The 15,118-nt window shown below is 46.0% G+C and overlaps 1 protein-coding gene across 9 annotated transcripts in view; it reads left to right on the forward strand.

The window, feature by feature from the left end:
- LOC125459448 (ADP-ribosylation factor GTPase-activating protein 2-like) overlaps positions 1–14,852 on the forward strand; it is a 43,935-nt gene extending 29,083 nt beyond the window's left edge. For 5 of the 9 annotated variants that reach the window (XM_048545925.2, XM_048545927.2, XM_048545926.2 and 2 more), the window contains 8 exons: positions 642–760; positions 2,432–2,563; positions 3,290–3,415; positions 5,510–5,650; positions 8,906–9,029; positions 9,719–9,809; positions 12,705–12,826; positions 13,415–14,852. In XM_048545925.2, coding sequence (XP_048401882.1) covers positions 642–760; positions 2,432–2,563; positions 3,290–3,415; positions 5,510–5,650; positions 8,906–9,029; positions 9,719–9,809; positions 12,705–12,826; positions 13,415–13,435 — 876 coding nt within the window. In that variant the 3' untranslated portion in view covers positions 13,436–14,852. Of the gene's footprint in view, positions 1–641; positions 761–2,431; positions 2,564–3,289; positions 3,416–5,509; positions 5,651–8,905; positions 9,030–9,718; positions 9,810–12,704; positions 12,827–13,414 lie in introns of those variants that run through there. The other 4 variants (XM_048545928.2, XM_048545932.2, XM_048545934.2 and 1 more) reach the window with 4 other exon arrangements.
- The last annotated feature ends 266 nt before the right edge of the window (positions 14,853–15,118 follow it).

Genomic DNA, 15,118 nt, shown 5'->3' on the forward strand with positions numbered 1-15,118 from the left:
CAAGATTACAGTCTAAGGGAATGGGGCAGGCCATTTTGGATTGAGATGAGAAATTTCTTCACGCAGAGAGTAATGTGCATGAGGCATTCTCTACCACAGAAAGTGTAGAAGGCCAAAGCATTGAATGTTTTCATGAAGAAGTCAGACATAATTCTTAGGCATAAAGAGGAGAAAAAGTACTCAGTTGGATGAATGGTTATGATCATATTGAATGGTGGAGCAGACACAAAGGACGTACTCCTATGTTCTCCATTTCTAAGGCCTGACCAATTGGAGTCAACCTGGTTTAGATTTAAACAAATCTTGACAGTTAACAGTTAGTTACCATCTAACTTTGCGTTATTCATGTCAAGACCCCTACCGATCAGGGCCTACTTGCCACCCAACCAACACTTCCCTCTTTTACAGTACAAATTTTGGTAATTCTTGCAAATTGTCTTGATGAGTGCAAACCTTGACCAAATGTCTTTTTTTCCTTCAATTCTGTTTGAATGTATTCTGTACCCTAATATCCAAGATGTTTGTTTACACCAAAAAAAATGGTCCTCACATAGACCTTGGGGAACAGAACGGCCACCTTACTGTCTGATGAATTTGCACAGGTCATCCAGTTTTGAGCCTGTGTTCTGTTCTGCTTCCAGCTGGGTGCTCAGAAGGTCAGCAGCCAGACCTTTAGTGAAATTGAGCGACAGGCTCAGGTGGCAGAGAAAGTGATGGAACAGCAGGCTGCTGAGGCCAGGAAGCAAGGTGAAGTGTCGATGTGAGTATTACCAAGAGGGGTCCAGATGACAGATGCACTTATCACAGACCCTAAAATTGAGCATTGCTGGTATGTAAGAGATGGGTTTGGAAAGAAGCATCAGAGATCACAAGGATGAACTGGAGTGATATTCCCTTTTTGATGTACATTCAGATTCCTGCTGCCTGACCCGATTTACTCTGCCTCTACCTGCTGAAATAAAAACACAGCTGGAAATGTTCAGTAATTCTGACAGCATCTGTGGAGAGAGAGAGAGACAGAGTTAGCACAATCAGACAACCTTAAATAACTAAATAAAACCAAAAGAACTGCAGATGCTGTAAATCAGGAACAAAAACAAAGCTGCTGGAAAAGCTCAGCAGTCTGAGGAAGGGTAACCAGAGCCAAAACACTAATTCTGATTTTTCTCTTCACAAATGCCCGAAACATTGTCTCTGTTTTTTTTTGTTCACAAATGCTGCCAGACCTGCTGAGTTTTTCCAGCAACTTTGTTGTTGAACCTTAAATTACTGTCCTCTGCTCCCAATTCAGCTACTACTACAAACCATTTATCTCCCCATAGCATTCAAACCTTTTGATGTTGCGATTAAATCTCCCATTGATGATGTCTGCTACAATGAGAACAACTCCAGCTTCTCCATTCCTTCTGAGAATAGCTGTAGCCTGGAAAGAACGTTTTGTATCTGTGCTGACCGTCCATTGTTTCAATTCATTTAGTGTTACTCCCAAGTGTTTTCCTATATCTCTGCAAGTGTTTCCTTTTCGGATAATGATCCAATTCAATCTCAAAGGCCTGGAGTGAACCTGCCTCGCCCACACTCTGTCAGTCTGTTCCAGATCCTAACCTGTCTTGTGAACCTGCCTCCACTGCACTCTAAGACAGTACCCTAACCACTTGAGAGAAACATGCCTACACTGGACTTTCAGACAGTCCATTCGAAACCCTAACCGCTCGAATGAATCTGCCCGCACCACACTCTGTCTATTCTGCACCCTCACCACTCGAGTGAATCTGCCTGCACCATAGACTGTCCACTGCACACCTTAACCACTTGAGCATACCAATTTTCATGTCGCCTACAAATATACTGATCAGACCACTGACATTTTCATCCAAACCATTTGCATTTGCACGGATAGTTGCAGAGCACAACTTCCAGTCAGAAAAGCACCACTCCACAACTACCCACTGTCCTCTATAACCAAGCTAATTTTGTAACCAACTTGCCAACTCACCATGGATCCCTTGTAACTCAATGGGAGAAGTTTCTGTTTACTGTGTCCAGACCCCTCATAATCTTCGATCTCTCCAAAATCTCATCTCAGCCTTCCCTCCCCCGAGGAAAACTGCCTCAACTTCTCCTTTCCCTCTGTATAATTGAAGTTCTCTGTCTCTCCATTACCGTTCTAATTAATTTCTAGAGCACCCTGTCTAAAGCCATGACAGCTTCCCTAATGTGTGGTGTGCAGAATTGTACACGATACTCAGACCTCTCCAGTTCCCAATCTGTAAATGTTTTATTCCAGTAAGATTTCAGGTTGAGTGCTTTGTAGTCATGCTAATCTTTGACGTCGAGTCTCACTTCAGGGAGCTGCTGCCTGGCTGTCCGTTGCTCTCTGCTATTATAATCTTTTCTCGCTCCTGGTTGTTTTTCTCACATTCCACCACAGTGTGACGTCCATGCGTCTCGCCTACCAAGAGCTGCAGATTGATCAAAAAATGGAGGAGAAAAGGTTGCAGAACCTGGAGGGGGAGAAACGACAGCAGGTGGAGCGACTTGGAATGGGCCTGGGCAGAAGAGGGTATGTGAACAGTCCTGGGCAAAAGTGGATATAGGAATGGGCCTGGGCGGAAGGGACTACATGAATAAGGCTGGGAAGACTTTACTAGGAAAGGGTGAGTGGGGAAATGGGTATTCACTAGGGAGTTTGGCGATTTGAGTAATTTTGTGGTTTGGGAAAATAGAGTGGCTGTATTGCTGAAAAGAGATGTGCTATCATTATCTTGCAACTATCAGAACAGATGCAAAAGTGCCTAAATTTCATGGGAACCACAATTTGTACTGCATAAGAAAAATGCCTCTGATTGTTTGATAAGTGAGCTGTGATCCCCAGAATTGTACCAGAAAACAGTTGTTCCTTAAACCTCTGTTGAATTGGGAAGGTGCAATGCCTTGGCATGTTCCTTTAGTTTGTAGATGGCAGGGCCCTGTTTGGGATTATATGTCACTTGTAGCACACATCGTAGAATCACATAGGAAATCCCTCTGATAATCTTGTATGGGTAGCAGTATTAATGTCATTCTCAGCATATTCAGGACTTTTCAGTAAGTTCTGTTCAATTCCTGAGTTACGCGTAATGTCAGACAGCTGTGTTCTGAATTTGCAACTGTAGTCTAGTTGATTACAGTCAGTACTCTGCTGGTGGGGAATTGCCTCAGGAACAGTTTGTCTAGACCAGTCTGTATATGTGAAATGATCTAATTTGACCTATTCCAGTGATCAATGTCTGTTTCCTTCACTTGCCAGCCCAGTATCACACTCTGTCCTGACCGAAATGCAAACTATCGAACAGGAGAACCCCATCTCAGCCAAATCGTCCTGCTCAAAGCTTCACATGTTGGAGGAAGCTGCACTTTCCTCTGGACCACCAATGTAGGCCCTGAATAACAATGTTTCAATTTGTTGTGGAGTATCAATACAGTTACATTATTGACTGATTCAGAATGTACTGTCAGCATAACACCCACTCATCAGTACTCTTCCATTATATACTGTTGGCAGAGCAAATTGTTATCATTCCAGTCCCATTACATACCATCCTTACAACACCCTGTCATCTATACTGTTCCATTACATAGCGTCCTCACAGCACCCTGTCATCTATACTCTTCCATTATATACCATCAACACAGCACTCTTGTCATCCATACTGCTCCATTATGGGCCATTTTCACAGCACCCTGGCATTTATGCTCTTCCATTATATACTATCGCACAACTTCCAGTAATCTACATTGTTCCGTTATATACCATCAGCATGGCACATGGCCATCCATAGTATTAAGTGAGCAGTAGAATTCGTAACAAGAGGAGGAGTACTGAACCTTGAGAAAATATGTATTAGTTCTGCACTGATGTGTGTTCCATTTTTGACACTAGCTTTAAAAATTTTTGGTTTGTATTTCATGTGATGTGGGTGCCGCCCAGCATTTTGCTGCCCGTCCTAATTGCCCCATGTGCCACGCTGCTTGCTAGAGTATCTCGGAGGGCATTTAAAAGTCAGCCACGTAGCTGTGGGTCTGGAGCTTTCCGTAGGCCAGATTGCAAAAGATAATTAGTGAATGAGATAGGTTTTCACAATAACTAACGATATTTACATGGTCATCTTTATTGAGACTGGTCTTGTATTCCAGCTTTATTCATCAAATTCAAATTCTACCAGCTATCTTGATTGGTTTTGGACATGTATCCCCAAACCATTAGCCTAGCCCAGTGATGGCATTAAGGTTTTGTAGGCGATACCGCAAAAGTTTCTGGAATAGTATCAGGAATGAAGGATTTTAGTTAACGCGAGAAAGCCAGAGAAACTGAAGGTTAACGTGAGGTTGCAATTGTCAGAAATGACGAATGGGCTTTTGACAGTGAAGAAACAAAAACTGGTTCCTGTGCAGAAGAGTCAAGAGCTCGTGGTCGTAGATTGCAGTGGAACCAGAAGGGCCAGAGTTGCATTGTGAACTCTTTTATTCCTTTTGCAGGGACAGTGGCATTGCTGGTTGGGCCAGCATTTATTGTTCAGCCCTTGTTCTTGAGCAGGTGGTATGGAGCTGCCTCCTTGAACCGCTGCAGCCTTCAATTTCGGCACTTTAAGAATGATGGTACCTGAGGGTTCAACAGAGATTCACGGAGATGCTGGGAGGATCTAGTTATGAGGAGCTAGTAAAGAAGCAGACACACTAATTAATTAAGGCTACCTGGAAGTGATTGTACAGAGAAAAGAGTTTGCTGTTTGGTGCTGCCGTGGCATTTGTTTAAGGAGTGGTTAACACTCCTAAGTGTTAACATCGTAAATAAATCTGTGGTAAAGTAAATTAAAAACCTAGAAGGTGACATTAGAAAGTGAATAAAACTATTAATTGAAACATGCTGAGCTCATTTCTACTGAGGTTTAGAAATGTGAGGAGTGATTTGATTGAAAGGTGTAAGATCCTGAATAGTCTTGACCAAGCGGATGTGGAAAGGATGTTACCCCTTGTGAGTGAGCCCAAACCTAGGAGGCACTTAAAATGAGAAATCGCTCTTCAGGACAGAAAGGAGGTGATTTTTTTTCTCACAGGGTTTTGCCACTGTGAAACTCTCTGTTTCAGAAGGCAGTGGAGCCGGGGTCAGTGAATATTTTTAAGGTAGATCTGGATAGATTTTTGTTCGGCAGAGAACTGTAAGTTAACAACCTAACAGGGAATTTGAAACACAAATGGATCAATCGTGATCATATTGAATGACGGAACAGTCACAAGGGTCCACCTCTGGATCCTTGGTGGTGAGTTGGCTCCGACTGGAAAAGGATGATAAGTTCTGTCCCCTAAGAGGAAGCCAGTTACATTTTATGATGATTCTGGCCACTTTATCCTAGGCCAGCCCAATTTGTCCTGGCAGTTTCTGGTCTAATACATTGTCACTGTCTTTGTTTAAGAGGGAGAGTCGATAGATACTCTGAGCTAAGCACTCCCTCTTATGTATTATCGACAGGTACAGAGATAACCCTTTTGCACCGGGGGATGGCTTTGGCTTACACTGGCAGAGAGATGGACGCCATCGCTTGTCATTGGAGAGGGAGCAACCCAGGGAGATGGACGTGAGCATCTCCAGCAGCCAGCGAACAAACGAGAGGTCAGACTTCCTACAGCATGTTGGAGAATTCTGTAACCTTTTACAATCCCCATGCACGTGTGTCTCTCATTTCAGTGTCCTGTGTAACTGGCTGTGCATCCCCTTTGATGTACGCAACATATTCATTACAGTGTCAGATGTTGAACTTATGAATGAAGTGATATTTCACAGGATAAAATATGAATACAAAATTGGCTGAGGAATAGGAAACAGAGAGTAGTGATCAATGAAGATTTTTCAGGCTCGAGGAAGCTTTGTAGTGGAGATCCCCAGAGGTCCGTTTTGGGACCCTTGCTTTTCCTGATATATATGTCAGATCTATATTTTGGTGAGCAGGGGAAAGTTACAACATTTGCGAATGACATAAAACTTGGAAGAATTGTGGATGTCAGGAGTGCAGTGTGAACATAAAAAAAATGGACAAGTTGGTGCAGTTGGCACATAAATGGCTGGTAAAATTAAAGTGGAGAAGGGTGGGGTGATAAAGTCTTACAAAGAACTTGGAGAGACTATACAGATCAAAAAGTACTGGTCTAAAGGATGCACAGGAGTAGAGAGATCTGTGTGTATATTTACAAAACTCAAAGGAGGCGAGATAAGGGGAGACATTTGTTAATAAAGCGCACAGTGCTCTAGGCTTCATTCATTCATGGCCCCTCGTTTCTCTTCCACTTTGAGGGTCTGTAGGTGGTTGTACAGTCTGATGCAGCTTCCACAGACTCTGCCACACCTGGAGCGAAAAGTGGTCACAGGAAGGGGTGGCTGGAGTATTGGTTGTTTTCACCCTTTTTCAGCTTTTTCCTGACAGCAAATCTCAAGGTGCTCGGTACCTTTCTGGATGCTCCTCCCCGACATTGGATGTTCCTGGGGCCTTGAGGGTTACCCTGAAGTGTTCCCTGTGTCTGCCTGGTGATCACCAGCAGTGTTGGAGCTGGGTGTAGAGTGCCTGCTTAGGGAATCTCATGTTGGTCATGCGAATGATGTGCCCAGCCCATTGTAGCTGAACAAGGGTGATCAGTGCCTTGATGCCGGGGATGTTGGCCTGGTTGAGAATGTGTCTGTCTTCACAGTGGATTCACGTGGATCTTGTGCAGGCAGCATTTGTGGCTTCATTAATAAGGGGCATAGAGCTGGGAGTTACACTGAAATTTTCTAAGACTAGTTAGACCTCACTTGGAGTATTCCATTTACAGTCCTGGGTGTCAGATTATTGACAGGATGAGAACACAGTGGGGTGAGTGTAGAAGATGTGTCTCAGAATGGTTACAGGGATGATTGGAGATATTGGTACTGTCGTCCTTGGAGAAGCAAAGGCTGGTAGGAGGTTTGTTTGAAGCTCTCAAAATCACAAGGATTTGGGAAAAGGTGGATAAGGAGGTACAAGACACAGAACACAGGTTTAAAATATTTTGCAAAAGAAGCAAATGTGAGATGAGGAGAAACCTTTATCACACAGTGAGTGGTCCAGGTGTGGAAAGCACTGAATGTAAATGTGGTGGAACCGTGTTAAATTCGGGCATTCAGGAGGACATTGGTCAGTTGGTATATTTAGATAATGTGCCGGCAAAAGCAGGAACTTGGCACAGTGGGCCGAATGGCCTCCTTCTGCAACTGTCATAACTGAGAGATTCTGTGTTCTAGTGGGTATATTTGTGAATATATGTGTATCTAAACATAGGTTTAAACGTGCCTGTGGGTGTGCTTTGAGAACACGCATGTGTATGTGTACTTGTTTCAGTATTGTGTAACTCTTTGTTTAGGTATGTGTATCTAGACTACACCTCCTCTCACCCATCTTCCTGTAAGAATGCAATCCCCTATTCTCAATTCCTCCACCTCCACCGCATCTGCTCCCAAGATGAGGTATCCCACTCCTGGACATACCAGATGTCCTGGTATTTCAAGGAACGCAACATCCACCCCTTCAGTGGTCGAAAACACCCTTGACTGCATCTCTTGCGTTTCCTGCACGTCTGCCCTCACACCCCCTCCCCGCAATAAAAACAATGACAGAATCTCCCTTGTCCTTACGCATCACCCCACTAACCTTTTGGATTCAGAGCATCATTCTCTGCCATTTCCGCCACCTGCAATCTGACCCCACTACAAGGGATATATTTCCCGCCCCACCCCTATCTGCCTTCCGGTGGGACTGCTTTGTCCGTGACGCCCACGTCTGCTCCACATTTCCCACTCGCCCCACCACCCCCGGCACTTCTCCCTGCAACTGCAGGAAGTGCTACGCCTGCCCCTGCACCTCCTCCGCCCTCACCTTGATTCAAGACACAAAACAAACCTTCTACTTCAGACATAATGGGAACTGCAGATGCTGGAGAATCCAAGATAACAAAGTGTGAAGCTGGATGAACACAGCAGGCCAAGCAGCGCCTCAGGAGCACAAAAGCTCTGATGAAGGGTCTAGGCCCGAAACGTCAGCTTCTGTGCTCCTGAGATGCTACTTGGCCTGCTGTGTTCATCCAGCTTCGCTCTTTGTTATCTTCTACTTCAGACAGATGTTCACCTGCATATCCACTAATGTGGTCTATTGTATCTGCTGTTCCCAATGTGGCTTCCTCTACATTGGTGAGACCAAGCAGAGGCTCGGAGACTGCTTTGTAGAGTACCTACCTTCCGGTCGCAAACCACTTCAACTCCCCCTCCTACTCCAGGATGACATGCCCATCCATGCCTCCTCCAGTGTCACAATGATGCCACCGGAAACTGGAGGAGCAGCATCTCATATTTGGAGCCTACAATCTAATGGTCTCAATGTGGGCTTTACAATTTTCAAAATCTCTCCACCGTCAGCCTCATCCCATGACCAACCTTCCTTGTCATGCCCGCCTCCATGATCTGCCCATCTTCTCTCCCACCTATCCACTCCTCCTACCTCATTGACCAATCCCCAACACCGCATACCTGCATTCACCTATCACCAACCCACCTACCTTCCCCAGCACCACCCCCCTCTATTTATTTCAGAGCCCCCTTTCCCCCTCCCCCATTTCTGAGGAAGGGTCCTGACCCGAAACGTCAGCTTTCCTGCTCCTCTGATGTTTCCTGGCCTGCTGTGTTCCTCCAGCTCCACATTGTCTTATCTTTGACTCCAGCATCGGCAGTTCTTACTATCTCCTTATATAGTGTGTGTTTTTGTGTCCGGATAATTATTACAATGCCCTACACTCTTCCTCCACTATGTGTGTTTATTTCGAATGCAGCCCAATCCAGTTTTTCAGATTATCTCCTGGGTTACAGGCCAGGGAGTCAGCGGAAGGCAGACAGCAAAGGAACTCCTGAACCGAGTGAGGCTCGGCAGAAATTTGCCAACACCAAGGCAATCTCCTCAGACACATTCTTTGGGAGAGATGATCGGGTGGAGGTTAGTGCTGGGAGTAACTGTTACTCTGGGAGCGAGGGGCGGATATGGTGGAAGGGGCTGGGAATGGAAGGGTGGAGGGGGCTGGGAGTGGAGGGGGAGGTTGGGTAGAGGGGTCTGTGGGGGGATAAGGTGGAGAGGGTGGGAGTGGAGAGGGTATATGGTGGAGGAGGCTGGGAATGGAGGGGGAGGTTGGGTGAAGGGGGCTGGGAGTGAGGGGGAGTTCAGGTGGAGGGTGATCTGTCTAGGTTAAGGTTTGAGGACAGGGCCTATCCTTCACATCCTGATTGTTGCAATTTTTAACTTATTGCCACCTGACCTGTGCATTCTTCTCCATCTGCACACCCCTCTCCCTCCATCCCCAACCCACTCATTCTCTCCTCCATCCTTATCCCCCTCCACCTTTCTGATCCTGGATCTCCGATGTTTACCACCCCCCTGCCCCCCCCATCCCATCCTCCATCCTTACCTTCCCTCTGCCTGTTCTGTGTTCTCCACTCTGATGCTCCTCCACCCTTGCCCCACTCCACTCCATCACAATTGCTCCCCCCCACAACACACACACCTGCTTCTACCTCCCCTTCACTCCTGCCCGACCGCTGGTTCCGCCACCTGCCCCACCTTCCATCGTTACCCTCACCACACCCTCTCCTTCCTCAAACTTCTCACCTCCCTACCTTACTATATACCAGTTTGAAACAAGGGCCCGTTTGGATCGATTGTCCAGAAGCTCCTCCATCAGCTCCTCTGCTCTGCCATCACCAAAGAGCTCAGGTGCAGCTGGTGAGTGTTTATTTGGTGCCAGCACTAAGTTGAATCATTGTTAAAGCACGTGTTAGCATACTTTTTGGAGAGCGTGTGGTCTGGCACAGACGTGCTGTACAGTTCTATGTAAAAGGCCCCTGCAGAGCTTGCTCCCCAAGCAGCTGGCTATTACACACTTTCGGCCCAGAGACGCAGTGTCATAAAGGATGTGTCAGAGGCTAGCCTGGAGAGGGCTGAAAGGTCACCTGCAAGATTTGGGCTGGGAGTGGTGATAGCAGTAGGGATGGGGAGACATGGTGGGAATTGTAAGTGTGAGGTATGCCCGACTCTAGGTGAGCGAGTGGGGTGTTAGTGAGATTGGGGCTGAGGGTGAGTGGGCCAACATTTATTGCCTGTCCCGAGTTGCTCTTGAGAAAGAGGTGGTGAGCTGCCTTCTTGAACTACTGCAGTCTGTGTGCTGCAGGTTGACCCTACAGTGCCTTTAGAAAGGGAATTCCAGGATTTTGACTCCGCGACAGTGAAAGAATGATAATGTCTTTCCGAGTCAGGATAGTGAGTGGCTCGGAGGGGAACTTGAAGGTGGTGGTGTTCCTATGTATTTGCTGCCCTTGTCCTTCTGGATGGAAGTGATTTTGGGTTTGGAAGGTGCTGTCTGAGGATTTTTGATGAATTTCTGCAGTGCATCATTTGGGGCTGTGGGGCGGCACGGTGGCTCAGTGGTTAGCACTGCAGCCTCACAGCACCAGGGATCCTGGTTCGATTCCAACCTCAGGTAACTGTCTTATGCGGAGTTTGCACATTCTCCCTGTGTCTGCATGGGTTTCCTCCGGGTGCTCTGGTTTCCTCCCACAGTCCAAAGATGTGCAGGCTAGGTGGATCGGCCATGCTAAATTGCCCGTAGTGTTCAAGGGTGTGTGGATTATAGTGGGATGGGTCTGGGTGGGATGCTGTAGGGGGCGGCGTGGACTTGTTGGGCCGAAGGGCTGTTTGCACACTCTAGGGAATCTAATCTTGTAGATTACTATCTACACTGCTAGTACTGAGCATCATCGGTGGAGGGAGTGGATGCTTATAGATGTAGTGTCAATCAGATGGGCTGCTTTGTCCTGGATGCTGTCCAGTTTCTTAAGTGTTGTTGGGGCTGCACACATCCAGACAAGTGGGGAGTATTCCATAACACTCCTGACTTGTGCCTTGTAGATGGTGAACAGGCTTTGGAGAGTTGGGAGGTAAGTTACTTGCAGCAGTATTCCTAGTCTGTGACCTCCCGTTGTAGCCACTGAGTTTATGTGTAATCAACAGTAACCCCAGAATTTGATAAGGGAGGCAGTAGTCTAGAGTATTGTCTCTGGATGGTTAATCCAGAGATCCAGGTAATGTTCTGGGGCCTGAGTTTGAAGCCTGCATGGCAGGTGGTGGACTTTGAATTAAATTTAAAAAAGAACCTGGAATTAAGAGTCTAATGACCACGCATCCAAAAAAATCCATCTGGTTCCCTAGCACTGTTTAGGGAAGGAAACTGCCATCCATGCCTGTCCTGGCCTGGCCTACATGTGACTCCAGACCCAAAGCAATGTGGTTGATTCTTAACTGCCCTCTGAGCAGTTAGGGATGGGCAGTAAATTCTGGTTCAGCCAGTGATGCCCACATCTCGGGAATGAATTTAAAAAACAAAACTTCAGGAGTGTGGCAGCAACGTCAGTATTGTATCTCCTTGCCAACTATGGCAGTTCTCTCCTATTGATAGAGTTTGTATGGTAGCAGAGATGAAGTGTGGCGCAGCTGCATTGAACGGGAAACCTGTCAAGGAGTTAGAAACAATTGTGAACAGCTGATTGGTGAACATTCTCCCTCAGATATGGGCAGCAGCTCACTATTACCGCAGCCAGATTAGCCTGTGAAGTGGTGCAGTTACTTTTGGGGTTGGAGAAGGAACACTGTGCTCACAAGAGCCCACATGTTGAAGAGCAGGACCTGGCAGCTGTGAAACCAACTCTAGCTAACCAGAAAATGTGCAAGCTCTGACTAGTACAAATGCTTAAATGTGAAGTTATGTACTTTGGTGTGAAAAACTGAAAAGTAGAGCATTATTTTAATGGCGATATGTTTGGAAGTATTTGTACAAAGAGATCTAGGTGTTCTGGTACCCCAGTCAATGAAAGTAAATGGGCATGTGTAGTAAATAATTAGGAAGGCAGACAGTATGCTGACCTTCATTGCAAGAGGATCTGAGTTTAGAAGTAGGAATGTCTTACTGCAATTACGCAGGGTCTTGGTGAGACCACACCTGCAGTATTGTGGGCAATTTTGATCCCAGCTAAATGAAGTGGAGAGTCATTAAGTCAATAATTGAAATGACAGGACTATCCTGTGAGGAGAGATTGATTTGTCTGGGCCTGTATTCAGTAGAGTTTAGAAAGATGAGAGGGGATCTGATTTAAATATACACAAGTGCTACCACAGCTGGACAGACTAAATGCAGGAAGGATGTTTTCCCTGGCCAGGAAGTAGAGAACCAGGGATGACAGTCTCAGGATATGAGGTAACCCATTTAGGACAGGAGACAAAGAGAAATGACTTCACTCAAAGGGAAATGAACCTGTGGAATTCTCTACCAAAGAAGATTATAAAGGCCACGTCACTGAATGTATTCAAGAAAGGCATACGTAAATTTTTAGATATTAAAGACCTCGAGGTTTGGGGAGAAAGCAGGAATACGTCATTGTGAGAGAGAACCAGTCAGGATCCTATTGAATGGTACAGCAAGCTTGCAGAGCTGAACGCCCTTCTCCTGCTCCAAGTTTCAATATTTTTAAGACTCGTAACTCTGGTGACCTCCAGATGTTGCTGCCAGATTGTATCTGCTAGATGTGTAAAGCTCCATGCTCCAATAGGAGTTTGTCTCTCTTACAGATGGTGTCAGAGTGAGTAACATGCTCCCATCTGCACCTGATATGACACACTTCAAACAGGGAGTGAAGACAATGGCAGGGAAACTTTCTGTCCTCGCCAGTGGAGTGATGACCAGTATTCAGGTGAGGGCTCACTCATTGCTTCATAGCACTAGGGCCAGGATCACACACCAGCTGCAGGATTTCAAGAAGTGGGGCGCGGTGCACAGTGGAAAGGAAAGGGTGAGAGAGGCAGCGTGAAAGGAGTTCTCCCTGTGACCCCCTCCCTCCCTGTGTCGCTGTCTCTTTCTCTGTCCCTCTGTCTTTGCATATCTCCTCTCTCTCTGACCTGCTCTCTCTATCCTCTCTCTCTCTCTCTGCCATTCCCAGCTCTTGTCTGCCCACCTCCAACTCCATCTGTCTGTCTGTTGTTTTAACCCCACCCCCATCAAACTTACGCATACCATTGCCTCAACCCCTCCCCCCTCCATGCACTTGCCCTGTCTTTCACTGTCAGTCTGTCTCCCTGCAACACCCCCGTGCTCTCTTTCTCTATCTCTCTGTGCCTGTACTCTGTCTCCCCAGAGTCCCCACTCAGCCCCCACACTCTCTCCCTCTCTTTCTGTCTCTCTCTTCCCTCCGTGACCCCACTCGCTGTCTCTCCCCATGCGCCCACATTCTCCATTCCAGTCTCTGTGTTTCACACTGTTTTAAATGTTTTCTCTTTGACAGGATCACTATGGTTCATACTGAGACTCTGGCTGGTGTGAAGACAGGCTCCAATCTGGACAAGTTTATTCTGCCGGATTTTCTCCCAGATCAGTATTTGCTTTTGATGGGACTTGAAGCAATGCTTTAAATTCTGAGTGAAGTTGAAGTGGGAGCTCTCACACTCAATTTGTCTGCTGCACAGCCTTAGCCATTGAAGGGAATCGTATCATTGTGGTCTCACAAGGCTGAAGTGACATTTGTGTTCATTCAACCGGAGAATTAAACAGCACAGAGACCATTTGGCCCATCCTGCTTCTGCTATTACTGTCCTTCAGGACCAGTTTTCTCTCCTTTCCCCAGTTTTGAAAATATCTTTATCCACTGTTCATCCAATTCAGTTCTGAAAATTGCGAATTGAATCTGCTTCTAAAAAGCAATGGACTCCAGATCGCAGTTTGTTCTGTTTTTAAACAAAAAGTTTTTTTTTCTCCTATCACCTTGAATTTGTGTCTTCCAGTTGCTGACTTTCCTGTTTGTGGGAACAGTATCTCCCAGTTTCCTGTACTGCACCCCTGATAGGGTTGTGAACTATAGATTAGACTACCCCAAGGATAGCAATCTCAGCATCCACGGTCTCTCCACATTCACTGATACTCCTTGTCTCTAACACCATTCTGGTAAATCTCCACTGCATCCTCTCCCAGGGCCTCAAAATCATTCTTGGAGCGACGGTGCTCAGAACTGAACACAACACTCAAGCCAAGGTGAAACCAATCTTATCGAAAAATTTGATATACCTTTGTTTCTTTGTTTTTTTTATTTTTTCATGGAATGTGGCATTGCTGACAAGGTCAACATTTGTTGCCCATCCTAAGTTCCTAAATGGTTTGCCCCAGCCATTTCGGGCAGCAGTTAAGCATCAACCATATTGCTGTGGGTTTAGAGACCAGGTAGGGATGGCCATTTCCTTCTGTGAACCAGGCATGTCGTTACGATAACCAGGAATACATTCATGATCGCCATTGCTGAGACTAATTCCAGATTTATTCATTGAATTTATATTCCACCAACCACTATGGTGGGATGTGAACCAGTGACCCCAAAATTTTAGCTTTTGTGTTACTAGTCTGGTGACTTTACCGCAACACCACTGTATCCCTCAAAAGTTTCCCAATTCATTAAGCCATGGATCTCTAATATTAGTTTGAATGACCTTCGCCTTCCTGCCCTGTGTTGTCCCCTTCAAAGATTTCTGTATCTCTAGGCTTCCTCCCTCTCTAAGTCATTCTTATCACTGTACTATGTGCTGGGCTGGAGACTTCTTGCTGAACCCAGTTAGGGAGAGCTAGGGATTGAATTTGAGTGACTGCCAATCATTGCCCACTCTGATTCCTGCTAAACCTCTTTTTCTGGTCGCACTTACTTAAGCTTTTACTTATTTAAATCATTGCTCTTGGAATTTGATAGTTGGAATGTTGGATTTCTGCAGTACGTTGAACCCCTGCTTGACTCCTGACACCTGGGGTAGGGGTGAGGAACTGGTGCCCAGGCATTTATAGTATTATTTAGTGTCAGCTCCTTGTTCCACAGCTTTCATTGTGCTGTTTCTCCACAGGTTTTAATGTTTCACTGCTCCTAAACTAACCCCAGTCACTGTAAGTCTCTGATGGCCTGAGAGCTTTAACCCTTCCAGCCACCACCACTAACCCTGATACTCCTTTCGCA

The sequence above is a fragment of the Stegostoma tigrinum genome, chromosome 17 (genome assembly GCF_030684315.1).
Source record: "Stegostoma tigrinum isolate sSteTig4 chromosome 17, sSteTig4.hap1, whole genome shotgun sequence".
Taxonomy (NCBI): Eukaryota; Metazoa; Chordata; class Chondrichthyes; order Orectolobiformes; family Stegostomatidae; genus Stegostoma; species Stegostoma tigrinum.